Source organism: Eutrigla gurnardus, assembly GCF_963514095.1.
Source record: "Eutrigla gurnardus genome assembly, chromosome: 14".
Taxonomy (NCBI): domain Eukaryota; kingdom Metazoa; phylum Chordata; class Actinopteri; order Perciformes; family Triglidae; genus Eutrigla; species Eutrigla gurnardus.
In genome coordinates this window covers 12,091,993-12,112,081 of record NC_139937.1, presented here as the reverse complement: position 1 = coordinate 12,112,081, position 20,089 = coordinate 12,091,993, and the positions used below count along the sequence as shown (strand labels likewise).

The following is a 20,089-nucleotide window of genomic DNA, read 5'->3' as shown; positions in this document are numbered from 1 at the left end:
GGCAGATGGGAGAGCTGAATATCTTGGCCTCCAGATCCAAGTGGCCAGGTCGTAGCTTGGATTATGAGATGGCAAACCCCAGGTGGCAATTGTTGTGTATCTCCATTGAGGAGAAATGAGCTTTTCACACCAGAGGGAGTGATAGGAGGTGTCCATGCATAGCCAAGGGTTACAAATACATGCTTGAATTAACAAAGAAATAGCTGTACACAGCCTTGCTCCCCTGGGAGGATTGTTTCCCCCTAGATAATGTCTAATATTCCCTTAGAGCCATATGTGCTTTTTTTATGATAAAAGTCCCAGAGCGCTTTTGTTGGAGATTTTACAGAAGTTGTGCAGAATTAAGTCTGTGGACTCACCCCTTCTCTCCTACTAAAAAACTCCTGCGTGTGTGTGTTATCTTATGTTATAAAAAGAAGGAAGCTGCGGTAGGAAAGCAGTGGCCCTTGTGTTGCAGACGGACAGCTGGAGCCCACAGTCACTCAGCTGATGAAACGCTGCCTCATCCCGCCTCATCCCTCATACTGTCCTCACTTATTCACAGTGTTTAGCTCAAACCAGGCTGGCAGTTGTATCTAGGAGGAGTGGTGATGTTCATTATCATGTGATAACAGTAGAGTTGCACCGATCCGACTTTTTCAGCCCCGATACTGATACCTGAGCTTTGGATGTTGGCCGGTACCGAGCACCGATCCAGTACCAGTGTTTGTTCAATAAGCTGCATGCCTCGCCGTGTGGAAGAGACTGGGATATTATTTTATGCATAAAGCAACATCAGGCTTGAATTCAACATTGCTTCACTAAGTTAGCAAAACTAAATCTAACAAATGAACGCATCCATTGGCCCACTGTCACAATATTGACCCAGGATCTGACCATTATCCAATATCACTATCCCCAGATAACAGCAGTGATGAGTGTCAATGCAGGGCATTATTCAGCAGTTTAGAGATTATCAGCATAACATTCCCCCGGTTGGATGATCTGCCAAACAATTGCAAATCTCATTCCAGTGAATCCATGGAAAGTCACTTTAAATATCAAATAAACTGGGGATGAGTTTAGTACCACAGCTTTCTGTTTTTGTCCCTGGCGTTGTTATTTTTTCTCTCAACATAACACCTTCTTAGTCTGTCAAAAGTCACCAGCTGTTTGCTATGCCCCACCTTGACTAGTCACTGTTGCTACGCCTGACAGACTTTTTGTAATCTGATCTTAAAACCTCAAAAGTCTGACAAATATTTGAACCAGACAGAGGAAATTAATTGCAGCCTTCTCATTTCTAGATGGGGAGAATGACGGCTGTTGCTGATTTATCAGCTGTAGCCAGTCAGCTAACCTCGATTGAAAACGTTTTCTTGATTCCACTTGACAAGAATCTTATGAAATGTTTTGAAATATGAACTTGATGGAAACATACATGATACTGATGTTAACGCTGCCAAACGATAACATCCTCGTCGGGTAGAGCTAGTTGGCATTAGAAATGTTCATTATTAATTTGAATGGTGCCGGTCTATCAATGCAGAGGGCGTGCCAACATAGGCGCTGGGAAAACATCCCAGGGCCATCCATCTTAGAAATTAAACATGACCTTGGCCAACCTCATTGCACATTCCTGATGGGTAACTCTCTTACATGATCGCTGTGTCTGTAATATTTACCTTACGACCTTCTCAACCAAAGATAAATGAATTTCCAGCATGAAAACCCTGGTGCAGTATTTTGGCACATATCTTTAAAAGTATTGCTAATGATAGCAACCTATTTTAGAGCAGAAAAATACACCATTTAATCCATTGTTTGCACTTTAGCTTTTTTGTTTTTGGAAAGGCTAGGAAAAAACTCTTGACATGCCAAGTATCGCTCCTACTCCTTTACCATGTTTTTTCAGACAGGACATAGCCCTGTTCTAACACCCTCACAGAAAAACAACACAAGTGGAGGCTGGAGAGAGAGAGAGAGGAAGTGAGGCTTCCTGCAGCGTGCACTCATCTCTATCTGCACAAGCAGACGCCATCCATCGGGCCCCGATGTTGACCCTTGACCTCAAATCTCTTGTCCAGAGTAGAGGACTTTCACTGTTAGATGTGTGGCTGTGTGTAACTATCACTATTTTGCATCCCATCACTCTCTCTTGTGTCCACTCTATACACACACACACACACACACACACACACACACACACACACATGCTCCGTACTCATTACGTAATTGACTCCTAGTAGTGTGCAACACGGTGCAGTCCCTGCAGCCGAAGGGATAAAAAGAAGCTGCTGCCTGTCTCGCTTACACAAAAGAAAACTTAAAGGGAAACAAAGGAACCAGGCAACGGCAGACACACACACACACGCACACACACACACACACACACACACACACACACACACACACACACACACACACACACACTTTGTCCCAGCCACTTCCAGCTGTAGTGGTAGACGGAGATATGGGTCTGTCAGCATTATGCTTCTTCTCAAATCAAATATGCATGCAGTGGTTACAGTAGAGTACTATAAGTATGCCACTGTGTTGACTGCTGCAAGTAGTAGTGGTGTCATGATTTTGATCCTAAAATGATCAAAATTATCTTTCAATTTAGATTATCTCCCTTCTACACCCCCACCCCCCCCCTCTGACGGAAAAAGAATCTTCAAAGACAAAACACAGCGTAGCGTAGCTGCAGTTTGCAGCTGCACTTGCACTGGAGTCGGAAATTACATCAAATTGTGACCTTTAAATGGAAAGTCAAATCAAATTGTGGATTTGAAGAACCATGACAACCCTGCAGTTTAGACTAACAGAAATCATGTGACACTGGCCTTCATAATAACATCACAAGCACTGTAGTGACCCTGTTTTCCTGTCTCAGACACAGCAGTTACAGTGGTGTGTTCACCATTTGCACAGTGTTGGTTCTGGCTTTGTTTAGTTTTTCTCCAAAATAAAACCACAAACGTACATGCTGCGGATTGAAAAGGCAAATCTCATTGTGCTGAATGATGTTGTTTCCAAACCTGATTGCTCTCAGGAGTTGTATTGCTCTGGTTGTTGTGGAGTAATCCGTTCTCCCCTTTTTCAACAGCATTATAAACACTTCATCTGATCCTGGCAGGGAGATTTATGTTGCAGCAAGGTAATATTTCTTTCATCTTCACAGTCAGTTCTATGCTCACTGAAAAACAGAAAGATTGTCCCTTTTATTGGGTGATATGAATATGCAGCAGGTTCCCTTTAGCTGCACAGTAATACGTCTGGGGGACAACACTGCTATCACACACACCCTTTTTCGACAAAGATGAGAAATTGAAATGTTGAAAGGTCACGGAAAGCAGGAAGTAGGGCCAGTGTGTGCTGCAAACATAAAACATAGAGGTTTTCTCAAAATATCAACAGGTGTTTGTAAAACAGGTAATGAGGGAAATGCATTAGCAGCTTACAAGGATGTGGATTTGAAGTGACCTCATGTGTTGGACATCTTGCACAGTAAGATAATTGCTCATATGTGCTGCAGACTCTGCTGGGTTTTGCTGGGATTCTACCAGGTGCTGGCTCGTGTGTAGCCACCTTATCGTGAGAGATTTTTCCATCCTGGCATATTTGAAAGGCAAACAGAAACATTTTCAAGAGATACACGCAGACCCACCTGGCAATCAACAGCAAGTTATGAGTTCATTTGGGAAGGAGTGATTAAATTCTTTCCCTCGCTGAACATTTTCCACCACCTTCTCATCGCTTTCTAAATTACAGGGCGATGTGCCAGGAAAAAGTAGACAAACAAGTGTGTTTTTATTACATGTTTAAAAAAAGTACTGCTGGCGAATTGTAATTGCCTCCCCCTCCCCCTCCTCTCTGCAACTCGCACTCGATTATGCAACAGTCCTTTGCAAGTCGTTGCAGGATCTCAGCTCTGATTGTGTAACGTTCGAGAATGAAACTGGCTGCAAGGCCTCACGTTGTGCAGCAAAGAATCGTTGCAACGTCTCTCCACTGCCATCAAAGTGGATATCCGCTTCTGTAGGGCTACAACTTATTTTTTTGGGGTTGTGCTTCCTATCACTGTAATGGCTCAACCACCAGAACCCTCGGATATGATTCAACCCCATCTCTCAGTCGGTTATTTAAAAGGAAGTTATGAGGTTTCTCAGCCAATATTTCTCTATAGAGCAAATCACTGTTAAGCCTCTTTATATTTGGCTAATTTATTTCAGTAAGGCGTATCGTGTCACTGATATCATGGCTGTCTGTGCCATGGAGGTCCAGTGGAGAATAGCTGTGTGCAGATCTGTGTTGTCGTTGCAGTATGCTCCAGAAAGCTAAGAAATAAACCGGGGTTTCTTCCTGCTAAGTGAGGTATATAGTCAAGAAGATCTTTTTTTTCTGTTTTAGCTGGATTTCAATTCCTGACAGGTTCATGTAGGTCTGGTTGTTTCAGTTTCTTTAAGCTGCTTAAAACCTTTCTCAAGCAGTTGCTGGTGCAACAAAAACCTTAAGTCAAACCATTGTAACAGAAGAAGCGGCTTTAAAGCCACACAGTTAGCACTTAAGACATAGCCAAAATACATTTTCAATGGAAAAGGGCTGTGGCCTTCAACAGTAAATAGCTGTTGGCATGTAAACATACATGTAAAATGGGTAGCATCGACCATTCAACTCCTCTAGACTGACTGGTTTTCGTGAGGATAATAAGTATACCACATGATCGGGGTGAGTCAAGCCCTATTAGTCCACTGTTTCGGTTCAGCTGCTGAAAACCAAAAACATGAAACACGGCTGTTTCAACATGCACAAATACCGTCATGCGGCCCAGGGAATCCTGTCACCATTCACTTCCCCTAGTAAATGGGATTTCCAAATAAGGAATGGGGATGTCGCTCTAATAAACCCTGCCCAGCACCATTGAGCAAACAGGCACAGTTAGTGACTAGCTAGTGAACTGAAATACATGTTCACGTCCCTCATTAATAAACTAATTTTCAAGTATGACTGTTCCTCTCTTAGAGCGGGCATCATGTTATAATGAACCTGTTGTTGGAAGAGTGCTCCACTAAACGTGGTCTCTTAGTGAGCGTTTTGTTGCACATTCTGTTCTTTTGGGTGCAGAGCTCTTTACCTTAAGCCGCATTGCTGAATCTTTCAAGCGCATTAAATTTTAAACCCACTTAGTCCTGAGATGCTGAAGCACTTCTAAAAGTCTGCTATGCTACACAATGCTCCTCTGCTCTCCCTGTCTACAGGACAATGGATGTAATAGCTCAATGCGTCATCTTTATTCACTGTGGAAACAAAGTGTCAAATCACACATGAATGTGCACTAATGAGTTGGTCACGATTATAGGTTTTATTTTATAGTGATTGTTCAAAGGCCTTATTAACATATTTTGAAATGCTTTGTACTGATTGACCTCTGAGAAGGGAACGTGAGAGTTTCGGTGCTTCAGTTGAAATTTGAATAATAAATCTGACGCATACGGCATTCCTGAATGAATGAATTTCATTTGTCAACATTTGCATAGATGCCTAATATACAATGTTAGAAGCCCGTTCCAACATGTGGACTATCAAAAGAACATAAACCACACACCAACTTTAGTGTAGCATTAAGATTGTTGACACACTACCATGTATAAAATTAAGGCCAGAAAAGGAAATGAAAGGTGCCAAATATGATGAAAGCTTTTTTTTTTTATGGCTGCAAAACTCTCCTAAAAGCCAAAGATGCACGCCAAGATTATTTGATAGTAAAGGAGAATGTTACTTCAGAGGACATTTTATTCTTTTGCTTTGAGTGGTGATTGTAGGCTGATACTTAAATTCATGCAATATTCAGCACTTCAGTTTGATGAACGGTTTCCACCTTTTCTCACTTACAAGTATATGATGGCTCTTATTTACCTCAGTTAAAATCTGTCATTGCTGGCTTATATTTGTGCGTGAATGTCTTTGGTTGGTTTTTAATATTGTTTGTGAGCTTTGAGCTCAGACACATAAGGACCTCTCTTTTCTCACTTCTCCCTCACGGAGGGAGCCGAGCCTTCATTCATCTTCTCCCCTTTAGTGGAGTTCAGTTTTAGGACACGTTGGTGCTTTTTCAGACATTTGCACAATTACCTACGTGATAAACAACCTCCTGGTCAGAAAGGTGAAGGCGATGCAGAGGTGCCTTAAATTTGCATTTTGCTAATAGCCAGCAGGGGGCGACTCCTCTGGTTGCAAAAAGAAGTCTAATTGAAGAGAAATGTATGAAAAAATCACTTCAACATGGTAAATATGAGTTTATGGTCTCAATTGCTGATTTCATGTTTTTCTTCAATACAGAATGATGTTCATTTAGTAAATGATGGTCCATTTAGAGTCAAATAGACGATAAAGCAGGGAATGCTTTAAGGTGTTGCTAGCTTGTGATTGACAGGGCGCTAGCACGGTCTGGGAGTTGACCGTGTTTTCGTCTAGCAGCTTTACCTTTTTTTACTGTGTGTTGTCACTTCATGGAAGTTAATTGAAACACTTTTGATTGCCCAAAAGTGGACTGGACTGAGGCAGCCCATTACGGAGGCTTTACAGCAAAGGAGGCTTTCCAAGGACACTCTGATGAGGTCTGGTTCGTGGTGTGAAAGCAAAGCACACCAACCATTTGAGCACAATCTCAAAAGCTAGACTACTATTAAATCCATCTGCTGATGGATTGTCAACAGCTCAGGAAATGATCATATGATAAGCAGTGTGCATCGGGGGCCTGTATTTATGCAAGATAAAGGTAACCACGGTAACATGCATGCACGTCAGAACATTAGCGCTGTTTTTCCTGTTATGTCTGAAAGGAGTTTAAACAGTAATTTGCTTATATCGTATGTCGAGTGTCACATAGGGATTTGTTTTATTCACTTCAACGTGTCGACAGCAGGAGCTAGAGATTGAACGGTCGACATTGTACGACCCTGTGCTGAGCAGACGACCCGCTCTACCTCCTGTGCCACAGCTCACCCTTTCTACCTGCAGATGAGTCGAGGTGCAGTTTGATAACACCAAAGAGAGCGTAAATAGACACATAAGTTGGCGGCTGACCATCGAGCTGTTTGGTCCAAGCCGTTACAGCGACAGCTTTCACACCAGCCCAAACAAAGCCCACTAAACTGGCAAACGCACACCAGCGTGTGCAACGCTACAGTTTCACACACAGACTCCAGATAAGGAGGAGAACATAATCCTCACATGATATGCTGTTTACAGTCTTCGACTGGCGTAAAGTCATTCTCTGTTTCTCTTACAGTCTCTGTCAGCAGCATGGGCCAGCATTTAGGAAAGAGGGAATCACCGTCACCACCACCCATGGAGAACCAGGTAAGAGGCCTCGCCGCAGGTGCTTTAACGTCTCGTTTTGTGCATAAAAATATCTTGAAATGTGTGTGTCAGCTTTTCTTTTCAAAATGATGGTCTGAGAATGAAGCATGTGCTGGAGAATTTACTCTCATCTTATCAGTGTGAACACTGGCCTTTATCAACAGGACTTTGAACCGTGTTCAGTCACACCGATTTATTGCCTTCAGCTTTCACTCGGTTAACCACTCGAGTCTTGAATGTCTTTTGAAAAGCCGGAGCGAGGGTTCAAAATACTGCCGCCTATGTGTTCGTGTTTACAACTTACTCTCTGAACTCCGGCGCAGGCGAGACTTCATCCTCATCTCAGCAGTGATCTTTGGAATAATGCATCTTTTCTTTGCTTTATATCGTCAATTTTGTTGTGCATAGAGGCGAGATGAGATGAGGTTTCAAATGTTGAGTGGATCATGAGTGAGTCATTATTACTAGTTCACTGTCCATACGTAGAATTTACAAACAGCGTTTATCCAAAGTATATTTATTGAACGTGTCGCGTGTCCAGATTGCACCAGCTTCAACAATGCATGTCCTTGCGTCTCCGACAATACACTCACTAAGTGAGTCGGGTGGATGGATTGTGTTCGCCCGTGCTCAGGAAGTGGGCGGGAGCGCTAATTGCACTTGAAAGGATCAGGATGGCTCAATGCGATGGCGCTTCAAGGTTGAGAAAAATAAAGCCTTTACATCAGAGCTATAGTATAAACCGAAAGTATGAAACAAGCTTGAAGGTCTAGTGGTAATTAAGTGTGATTTTTTTTTTTCAACTCTTATTGCATCTCGCAATAAGAGTTTTTAATTAGCCCGGGAAGCAAGGTGCTCTGCTGTGCTCCAGAGAAGCCCTTGATGATGTCTACCTCTAACCGTGCCGCAATTAAATCGAGCAAATATGATTGAGAGTTTTTTTTTTTTTTTTTTTTTATGCTCTGTGAGTGTGGATGCCAGACACTGTTCCCTGTATCCCAGGTGTGGGGGTGGATTGAGCTTAAACTGGGACAGGAATATAATTTAATGACATCATGTAATTATTCCAGCTTTGCTTAAGTCCTTTTTGTCGCAGCTTTTCATAATTACAGCGGATCTAATGGATTTGGGCCATTATGGCTGCGATCAGATATGAAGAGGTTGCTTCCTGTGACACTTGAGGTGTAGAAAGAAAAACGGCATGAGTGGCCGTGGGCTGCAGCGTCAAAACCTGCAGTCCGCCTGTGAGGTCTGGCTCCCTGGCTGCTGCCCGTAATGGGTGATCATGTCGGCGTGCTGGGGAAGAGCGGAGCACGAAACCAGAACGGAGCTTGATGGCTCAGCCTCACATGATTTGTATCCTCAGCCTGCAAAACACACTGGAGAGAGAGAAGAGCTGGAGAGGAGAAGTGGATTCATTTGTCAAGTGTGAAGCTGCCGGGAGAGGTGTCAGGGCAGCGTGTCGCACTGAAGCTGCGTCGTTTATTAAGCTTCATAATTGTACGTCTCTCTATCGCATTTGTTTTTTGACTTGCTTATCATGGCATCAAAGTCAATTTCGAGGTCTGGCAAAACAGCCGGTTGTCATAGTGACAGTTAAGCAGGAACAGAGCGTGACCGAGTGAAGCAGGTTGTGTTTAGATGCTGTTGTCTGAGTCGTGATCCCTCTCCCAGTCCCTCGCCATTTCAGGGAGGGTGAAATGTACCAACTTTGTCGCAACTCAATAGCAGCTCCGACAAAATATCTCTCTGAATGTTCACACCGCGGATATTAACGAGCCTTACATCCCTCTTGGAATAACGCCGTCTTTTTGTTTTTTTCCATAGTAAAAACAAAAAGTTTGCCCTGATGCATATATATATATATATATTTGCTGATTGGTGCAATGTAAAACACATGTAACTAGTAATATAATAACCACTGTGTAAAATAACATCCATTTGTAAGGAACCATGCGTTTCAGACCACCTTGTAGTGTTTCTATTTCTGGCAACCTGAGACTGTTACATATCATGCTGAGATATTTCCTGCCAAGCTAAAGTGAGAGGAATCGATATAAAACATTAGGATGGGGTGTCATGGCCTCCGTCATAGTGCACTTCTTCTTCTTCTTTTACCATTTTTCCACTGAACAATGAGGCAGAAATCCATTACAGCAAAGATAGCAAGTGTACTTGGAAAAAGAACAGTTAACATACTCGGATAGTGTTACCGTTTATTTTGGGAAATGTAGGAAACCTCTAACAGATGAATATTAGGTTGTTAGGTATTACCTTTTTGTTGTTGCAAAATACATAAGTCATTTATTTGTTTCAAGGTGTAACGATGAATTTAGATTAAGGCCTGACGAGGTGTCCATTATCATGAATTAATGGACGACGTCCGAAGTTTGCCTCCGCAAAGTCCATCAATTTCCGATTAATGGAAGAATATTATCCTGCTTATACCATATTCACTTGCCAAAGAAAACAAAATGTAAACCATTCATTTTATTTAAGTTTTCCACAATCCGAGGGTTTGCTCGAATAACCTCGAATAATCATTACCATCCAATAAGGTTCTTATGCAATGGAAAGGTTGTTCACTTCTCCAATAAATAGGACAGACCTTAGATAAGGATTATCTAAGGTCCCTCAGCAGAACCCTCAGCTAGGCTTTGAGCCAAAAAAGCTCACTTTATTCTAGCAAGATTCAAAGTCAATAATATTGTATATAGTTGATAAACAGTTAATATCAAAGTATATTTAACAGCAAGACCAGCGAGCTCTCCAGCTGTGTCATTGTGCCAAAATCAATATCAAGATTTTCATGAACAAATGAGAGGCCGAGGGAACTGCTGGCCCCGGTCGGAAGGAGCGAGTTGAATACTGGAATGTGAGATATGTCACTTCTATGTGTCAGTGAGTTCAGGGTTCAGTGTGTTACAGACGCCAGCCTGTTCAGAGGATGAAGGAAGGACTGCACTTCAGCTGTAAAGTATCTAAACTGTGAGATCAGACCCTGTTGTAACACTTCCACACTACTGTTGCTATTAAGATAGTTACAGACAGATACACAGTTTAATCCAATTACTTACACTTTTCCACTTGTATTTGCAGTTTTTAGGATGCTGTAAAAAAGAGACACCACCCCCAAAACTCTTAAAATGCCAAGTAATGTCAAACGTGTGCTGACCTTATTCTCCCTCAGCAAAGAGTGAATGTTTTTATTTCATTACCAGCCTCTCAGGTTTTGATCCTCTTTCCATTTTGCCAGGAGAAGTGTTGTTCTTCTGTAGTTGGGATGAAGGGCCACTAACGCCCCGAGATCACTCGTCAATGGGGTTTGAAGTACTACATTATTAGAACACCTTTGGCTGGACAGAAAGATAAAACCAAATGAATACAGAAGTGGAAATCACAGGCAGACAGTCGCAGACCATGGAATTTAAAGTAACAAGCTGCTCAGGTTGTAATGCGATGCATTAAACCCTGTTGAAAGGATATGACATTTTCAGTAGTTGGTCGCTGCTTTATATGTGGTTCACCAGTTCAAAACCTGCTGCTTGAGGGATTAATTCACAGTGTAACTGTGCCTAACACATGTTACTTTGTCAGTCTTTGTTTGTGCCTGATTGTGCTGCTGTTACTGATATTGCTGAACTGCAGACCAAAGTCTCCAGATGAGGGAGCTTGAGGCTCAGCTAGCAGACCTCCAGGCTTCAGCCATTGCACCCAATTAGAGCGCTCTATACGCTGTGACCAGCCCAGCAGGCTTGTTCCGGTCCCTTCTGTCCCTCCGCGTGAGTCCTGTCGACATCCGAATCATAATTAACACATTTCTCACCTCAAGTCTGTTCTGATCTGTGCTCCGTGGTGTTACCATCGCAAGGCTCACAGCCTGATCGGTTTGAGCCACAAAAGTAAGCGGCTGTTTGTTGGAAGAGTTGCAGTATCCTTAAGTTAAAGAGACAGTTAGGCCTTTTCTCATTGATCATACTCTCACTCACTGTTAGTTTTTGCTGATTCAAGTTGGACAAAAATGTGTAAATAAAATAAAAAATACTCCTCATTCTTGCGTGTTACTGAGTTTTCACTCATTACAAGATATTTGCTTTCTGTTAGGAATTTTGTATTTCAGTGTTCTTCTTTTCTATGAACTTAAAATCAAATTTCAGAAGAAGCAATAAAAGCACTTTCTGTTTTGGAGCGATTTGTACAAAAATATCATTGGGGTTGATGAATAAGAAGGAACAGAAGCAATATGTAGGCTTTAGCTGAATATTTGCGTTTGATTTGAACACCTGATAGGACCGGTGCAGTGCCCTTTCTAAGCATGCCTGTTCAGAACGGGCCGAACGCTTGGCCTGTGGTGATGCTCCTGCAGCTTTCTCGACACTGAATAGTACACCAGCCGTGAAATAGTTGCATCACACACCCAGGTCACACCCACATACGGTAAGAAACACAGATGACACAGACACACTGGTTTCCAGGAAGAGCAAAAACACCAGGAGGTGTTGGGTAAGGGAGGCAACCTGGACCTGCGAAATTTAATTATGTTACTATTTTAGCTCATTATACCCCAAAATAACTCACAGGAGCCCCCCAAAGCACTTTAAAGTATTAATTAAAAATGTCAAACTCAGCTGATTACTACTTATTGTGTACTTCTACTTCAGAGGAAAACATTGTGATTTACAAAATGTAACAATTCAAATATCATAGATTTTTACTCATTAACGTATCCTGTGTCATTTTAGAAATATAACTCACTTTAAGCCAATTTAAGTACGCTCTGCTGATAATGCCTCATTCACTCTCGGAAATTGGATTAATATTTTTACTATTGATAGTTATTCGTTTTCTACCCCAACAAATACCAACATTACCAGTTAGAGAAAGCATTTCCTGCTCCAGTTAGGTCCAATTTCCTATTATTTCACCCCCATCTATATACACTATATATTATCTATTAGAAAATATACATTCTTAAGGCTGATGTAGAGAAAATCTTTGCATCTTGTTGTCTGTTCCTGCTCTGAACATACATGTGATCAATCATCTCATCACTGCTCCTACATTTTGCTGTAAGTAGGTGTTTATAAATACATCTTCTTTCTTCTTTCTTTCTTAAGCCCCCATAAACTGAACTCTTGAAACATTCAGGTATTTCTCTATAGCATGAAATATAGTAATGAAAAATAAGCAACCATCACAGAACTCTATTCCGCTCTTGAATCTATGCCTCCAGTATCGAGCCCTTTTATCAGAATCTCATAATGTGGAAAACAAATTAAAATGATTTGTTTACATAATTGAGTGGAAGAATACAGATTTTTAAAGCGTGGGACTTGGATGACCTTTTAACTGATTTGCATGGGTAAGTGGATTGCTCACCACACTTGTCCTGTGTCAGTGTTCCTCTGCGTGGTCATGTAAATACAAGCGGTGCGAACACACTTTTCCAACGCCTGTGTTGATCCCCCGTGTTGGCAAACCCACTCGGAAGTAGAGGCTTGAGTGTACATTTTCCTCAGGGAGGAAGAGGTTTCTGTAAGAGGATTCATAGCAATGTGAGGATTAGCAAATGCAGATTTTAAGTTCTCCTTTTAGATCTCTTCACTTGTGACGAATAGCTATAGAAAGAAACGAACATGACTTACGGACTTGTTTTAGAGGGATAGAAGGAGATGAATTAGCCAGTAAAAAAAGTGCCGGTACAGGTGTTTAATGCAATTCCACTTGCATAGTCTTTGACTTGCGACTTCAAGGATTCCAACATCCTGAATCAGATGAGAGCTGAGACGGGGGTTACAGCCGAATCAATACCTCGACACATCTGGAAAGCCTGATAAGACTAAAGATAAAGATTAAATGGCGTCACTTAATCTTTCTCTTTTCTCTATGAGCTTCTCCTTGGTCTCCTCGAGCTGTCATGCTTCAGACGGCAAACTCTCCCACCGAAGTATGGAACAAAGGCTTTCTACTAATGACATTTCCAGCAGATGCGATCACAATGAAAAACATTTTAATTACATTTGAATTTAACAGAATTTGTATGAAGATCAGTATCAAATAGTCTTTTGATGTGGAAGTTCACAGCTCGACACGAGACACCCATTAGTCACAGAACAAACAGTAGCTATCATCTGACAAAGGTTCGTCGGTTTATATTTAGGTCTACATGTACGGTGGCTGAATGCAAAAACCACGACAAATCGAACCCATTTCTTTACAGAATGAATCCTGCCTAAAATTCATTATGTGTGCAACTGATGAAGCGTATGGATTTTTAGAAATGGCATCAAAATGGGCAAATCTCGATATATATGTGTTTCATGTTAAATGAATGAGCATAGTTCTGCTCTCCTCCCTCACCCTCTCTCTCTCTGTGTCTCTCTCTATTGCCATGGCACCTCAGCACCTCACCTCTTCAATCTTTTTTTGTGTTCCTATTGAAGGCGCCGTCATCTGAACCTGAAGCAGTGGAGACAGAAGCAGCAGCAGCAGCAGCAGTAATAGAGGCAGAACCTGAATCACAAGATGAAGTCTTTGGTAAGGGGTCAAACCACAATTTCAATTCTAAAACCCTCAACTCCCAGTGTTAGTCAAGCTATTAGAAACCAACTGAAACATAGAGTGAAATACATGTTTTTATCCCCCCCACCCTCAGAAACTGCAACACCATCATTAGAACGTCTCCTACTGCAAATGTCAGAGGACCATTGATGCATAATAAATACGTAATCACACAAATGAATGATTACTGGAGATATCAGAACTAATGAACTGAGGATGTTTTTTTTTTATAAACAAAAATGTTAATCATTGAATTAAATATAGATTGTATGTTAGTTTTTAGGCTTGAGTCATTGAACACAGAAAAATACCATAAATCCACATTTACACGGTGGCTCCTTTAACTCAGCTGTCTTGACTCAATGTCTGTTTTTTTCCAGCAACAATGAAAGACTTCTTCTTCACAACACTGGCTCAGAGGCTGCTAACTCTGTGGCATGAGATTTATTAGTGTGTTAACAGTTACAGTGATGAATGACACTCGGCGGTTTGTGTTCCAGGCATCCCAAAGTTTCCTTTCTCACAGTTGGGCTCTCAGTAGAGGTTGTCATGGTGATGTGTGGATGTTTGAAATGGGCCAGATGAAGGCAGTGTTTTTGGCACTAATTTGATTGGTAATTTGATACTTTTAATTAAGATAAAGCGGATTAGCCAGAAGAAAATTGGCAACTGCTCTGGAAAATTGTAGATTTCTTTTTTTTTAATGATGCAACCACTCATTTAATTCTAATTAAAGGCAAAACAGATGGGATTTCCTGCTGGGGTGTGTAATAGATCAAGCTATAAAAATAATGTGTACATGCAAAAAATCAAGACTTAAGTTTCAACACTTTTCCAATGAAATTACCACATTGAATGAATGAAAGCATCAGTGTCTGTGAGGCCTCCTGGGGCTGAGTGAAGATGCAACCTACCAGGGTGAAGGAAAACCCCATATCTAAACAACCAGAGCCAAATGTCACTGTCTTACAGCTTCTAATAGCTGCCTGTTGGGACTTGGTGGTGTGTCAAAACTTTTATAGCATACAGTAAAATAATAACTCAGTTAATTCTAAAGAGAATAAAACCCTGAAGACGTTGACCACATTTGTGTAGGAAGGGCTCTGAATGTTCATGAGATAGGGAGTGGAAGACAACAGCAGCCTGTTTCCTCCCTTCTGTGTCAGCCTCGATTGTCTTCAGGGTGAGCTGAGGTGAAAGGCAAGAGAGTACTGACTGAAGTAGCTACAGCACAAGACATGATATTTAGCTTGTAACTGCTTCTTTGAGTGTTTGTTCAAGGTTTGGTTATCAAATATTTGCCATCATACAATCTCTTTTAATAACTAATTTATGGGTGAAAAAGTTGAAAACATTAGGATTCCCTTCTTGCAGTTCTTTTCTTCTTCACAGGGCAGAATCACCACTGAACACGCACAGGCAGATACATGTAGTTGAAACACTACGGATGCTCTAGTGCGCTACTAGGGTTACATGATAAAGCTACACGAGCTAAGAGAGATGAAAGAATCATTCAGCAACTGTCGATTTGGATTGCAATAATAATAACCGTCACCAGCAAATGTTTGTAGGGATGCTGTGGTCGAGGAGCCGTGACAAGTTGCTCAGCTGGAAACGATAACCAATTTACAAACAGCTTAAATCTGTATATTTTATTATCAGAATCAGAAAGGAGTTTATTGCCAAGTATGTTTTCACATACAAAGAATTTACCTTGATGTTCAGTGTGCACAATAAATACAAAGAATAAACAATAAAGCACTGCAGTCAAGAACATAAACATAAATACAAACATCCTATCAATGAAAAAAAGACACTATATATACATATAAACAACCATATACGTATTACAATAATATGTACAGTTTTCACAGTTATTGCAAAAATGTTGTGCAAAGAATTTCACAGTATGATCATAGGCATATGACTGTGTGGGGGAAGGGGGGGTAGAGTACATGTCAGTGGGGGTCCCAGGCTGTTGTTGATGAGGCCAGTTGCAGACGGGAAGAGGTTGGCAAGATGGCGAGAGGTTTTCGTCTTGACAGACCTCAACCTCTCACCGGAGGGTGTTTCAGATGGTTTGTGTTCGGGGTGGGAAGGGTCGGCCATGATCTTCCCTGCCTGGAGGGACGGTAGGTTGCAGCAGATCACTGTTTTGGCAGAGAGGATCATATTTACCTTAAAAATTACATTCATTATATATTTTATTATATATTATATTGTAATTGTAAAAATGACCCAAAAGATCTAGACTGAAAATCAAATAGAAAAACCCATACCTGATCTTTATTCACACCACACAACTATGTTTCATGTACACACAAGACAGAAGCTCATTTAATATTTTCAGTTTAATTAGATAACTTGCTACATCGCGCACACACACACACACGCTGGTCTGGGAGAACCCTGGGTTCTCCTTGGAGGAACATGATCAAGTTGCTCAGGAAAATCTGATCTGGATAAACATCTTTGGGTGGCTGATCTTATTATGTGACTTAATCATGAGAAATATAAACTATTTTACCTCCGTAATCACAGACAATGATATTGATATATAATTTGTTCATGTTTCCACAAGCTAAACATTGCAATCTATCTGGAGAAAGTATGACGTTAGCAATTTAAATATACAATTGACATGAAAGCCATTAATATTGTATCATTAATTAATATGAATTATTATTATATTAATTAATGATTAATATAATACAGAGCTATAGGGCTACACTAAATATTATTTACCATTTGTACAATATCCTTTGGTAATACAGTCTGCCAATCACAGCACAGAAGGGCGAGTCTATAGGCTGACTACTCTCATCAGATATGATTTAGCTGCAGTTTGTCATCATTATCATAAGTTATGTTGAATGTCATATTTGAAAATAATCGAGTAGCGAATGTCAGATGTAAAGTTGCGTCTTACTCAATTTGAAAGGTTTAACCAAATCTTGTTTAATGAATAAATTAAAGTTGAAATATAAAAGGACATTGGGTCGTTTTAGAGGACTTGGTAATTTAGTCTTTTTAAAACACTGAGTGAAAGAAATGTTCAATAATGCTTGATTTTATGATTCATTTAATTTGACCTTTGAAATCAATCAGTTATATAATTCCAAAACACTAGGTGGCTACATAACTGCAAAATGAAAACAACAAGAATGAGATTTTTTTTTAATAGCCATCATCAACTCTACATTAACTTGTATTAAGGAGTCATCTTAATAATGTTGGAGTCAAACCAGGCGTCCTTTCATTCAAATTGCTCATTGTTCAGGATTAAATTGCATCACAAATGCTGACATTTTGCAAGTCCAGACAGAAGTATGATGGGAACACTGTTGTACAATATTACTGATTATTCTGTCTTGTGCATCATCTTTTGCATCGGACTCTATTGCAACAATGTGTCACGCCAGATAACCCTGTCATCATTGATGTCATGTCAAGGCAGGTTGTGTGAGTATGTAATCACGCCTCCTTATGCAGAGGGAAACTGTGACTATCTGCAGTTCTCACTGATCCTTGATTATCGACAGGAAAGTTGTACCTTGCAGCAGAGGCTTTGTCAGATTGATCTGTCAGCTGCTCGATACGCTCCCTGTCCCGCCGCTAATTGATGTTCCTTGGGTTTCACACTTGCCATTGATCAGCATGGAGCAGACGTAGAGGATCCAACGCTGACACTTGTGATACTTCAAAGAAACCACCCACGCAAGACACAATTATTGTAAGCCTCCGTGGGACGACATGGTTACCAGACATGAAATCATCTGAGACGTACGTCAGATAGGTTCCTCTACTAGCAACCAGACCTGCTTATGTCTTCGGTTATTTAACGGCCCAATACAATACAATACAATACAGCCTTCTGGCAGCTTTGTGTTGAGAACACAAATAAATTAGGACGCATGTTTCAAGTGGCGATCTCTTTAAAAATGGGAGGTAAGCGGCACACCAAAGAGTTTGCTCCAAGGTGAACACTGTTAAGCTGCACCTGCCACGCAGAGAAATAATCAGCTTGATTGATTCATCTGGTAAATGAAGGCAGGGCGCAAGACGGTTGGCAAAAGCCAAGAGGCTGAACTTAAAGAGCAGTTTGTCTTGATTAAGGTTTGTTAGAGAAGTAAATGGAAATCAAAGCTTGACTAGGGTGTGTATTTTGTCTGTTAGTTATTGATCACAAACGCCGCTTCGGAGCATCGTGGCATGGATTCCACTCTGATGCTTAATGTTTAACCGGTTCTTTGCTCAGTCAGCGCTGCTGTCTGATAGTGTGTAAAAAAATCCCATTTTCTTATCAGTTCATAACTCTTACCTCGGGAACATCGCTGTTAGGATACATTTAAGAACCTTCCTCTTACCTGTGCACCGAGGCTCAACTAATTTAGCGCCATTAGGTCGAATCAGGGCGCGAGCCAAAGAAAATAAAAGGAATTGCCACCAAATTGGCACAGTGTGAGTGGTTTATGACGGGCGGGTTAGCTGCGCTTTATTGGAGCCTGTTTTGGTGAAGTTGTCATCAGCAGGCGTCATGACTCACCCTGGCCCGTCCGGAGTCTGGGGATGTCTCCATGCAGCACTTCCTGTTTGCGCCGTTTTCCACTAAAGGGCAAACACCACCCTCAGCTGTGCGGCTGTTAAAAGCCCATTACGGCCACATTACCTGGGCCGGCCTGCAGCAGGGACCCTGCTCAGCAAAACAGACCCCCTCTATCTTGTCCGTCTGCAGGTTCCATCCTGACATACTGACCATTTGACGGCTTAAAGCGCCATACGGGGAGTTTTGCCTGTTTTTGCACATTTCTATAAGAACATATTTGGATGGGTTCGGGGAATAAAGTTGTTCATGTTTGTTTCCTGCCAATGCACAAGCGGGCAGCAGCCTGAGGTAGTGTTTAGATTGAATACAGCAGAACATCCTGCTGGTTCATAGGATATAAAACAAACACAATAATCATTTTCCTACATGGTATCTCATATTCTTTACCCGAACCCTTGTAGGATTAGAGAGCTACGTATTCCCAGCTTTTAAAAAAATACATAAAATGAACTTTTCCCCATTCTTCTGGATAGTGAAATTTGTGTCACCATGACTTTCTCCTCCTATTAATCTTTAGAAAATGGTTGTCAGGAATGTGACGTGTAGATAATAGTTTAAAAATGGCAGAAGCAAAGAACATTCAAGGAGAAACACTCGCTATTTAAGCTGTAAGGCTGTCAAGTTCACACAAAGACGACACAAGGTTTTTCTCTTCCATAATTAATTCTGTTGTCGTGCTGCTGTCTCTATGAATGACTTTAATGAGATGGAAACTTTAATGCGATATCTCAGGAACTTCAGGGAATTTCTTTCACTAATTCTCAAGACATTTATGACAATTTCACACAAATGTCTACTAGGATAAAATGATGAGGTGATTAAATTTTGGATCAATGTGGACGTAAACTGCAACATGACTGGTCTGGGGAGGCATACAATCGCTTTTTCCTCCCAGTATGCCTTTCTCTCAAGGAAGAAAGGAAAGAGCCTCCCCAGAGGACATCTTGTTTAGCCTCAAATCATGCTGTCTTTGCAAAGAAACCGCACATTGTCTGTGAAGCACTAGTGCAGCTTCCTGCTCACAGCGAAATGAATGAAGGAAGGAAGAAATGCAGCTAATGAACTGGATTCATCAATTGGGATTGTTAATATACAAGAGAAGACAGCAAAATCATTTAAACTGTATAGATCATATTCATATGATATCGTTGATGACAGAAGAATACAAATTATGCTCCATTTAATTACATGTATTAATCAATATGTATGTGTAATATAAAGGATATTTTGACAGCTTTATTTTGTAAATATTTAGAAATAAGGGTTATAACTGATCTAAACCGATGCAAGTTGAGATTAATTATACTTGTTCATAAATACATTTCAGCACCCTCGTTCTCTCCCCTCTCGTCCAAATGCTCTCCACATTATTTTTTGCGTTTGCATCGTTAGCCACTAATTCTGGTGTCAGAAACGTTAAACGTGTTTTGCTTTGCTGTTTCTTGCTATTCTGTTCTCGAGTTCATACGTTTGTGCGAGTCTCTTCCCTGCAGTTCAATTTTCATTTCGGATTCATTCTTTCTGCTGGTCACACTCGAGCTTTCATCAAGGGAATATAATGATATTGGTTATCGCTTA

The 20,089-nt window shown here is 41.0% G+C and overlaps 1 protein-coding gene across 2 annotated transcripts in view; it reads left to right on the top strand.

The window, feature by feature from the left end:
- Positions 1-20,089, top strand: part of LOC311024548 (myelin basic protein-like) — a 31,520-nt gene that overhangs the window by 2,438 nt on the left and 8,993 nt on the right. Inside the window, exons 1-3 of one of the 2 annotated variants that reach the window (XM_084026993.1) lie at positions 3,112-3,139; positions 7,274-7,344; positions 13,788-13,881. In XM_084026993.1, coding sequence (XP_083883119.1) covers positions 3,127-3,139; positions 7,274-7,344; positions 13,788-13,881 — 178 coding nt within the window. In that variant the 5' untranslated portion in view covers positions 3,112-3,126. Of the gene's footprint in view, positions 1-3,111; positions 3,140-7,273; positions 7,345-13,787; positions 13,882-20,089 lie in introns of those variants that run through there. The other variant, XM_084026994.1, reaches the window with a different exon arrangement.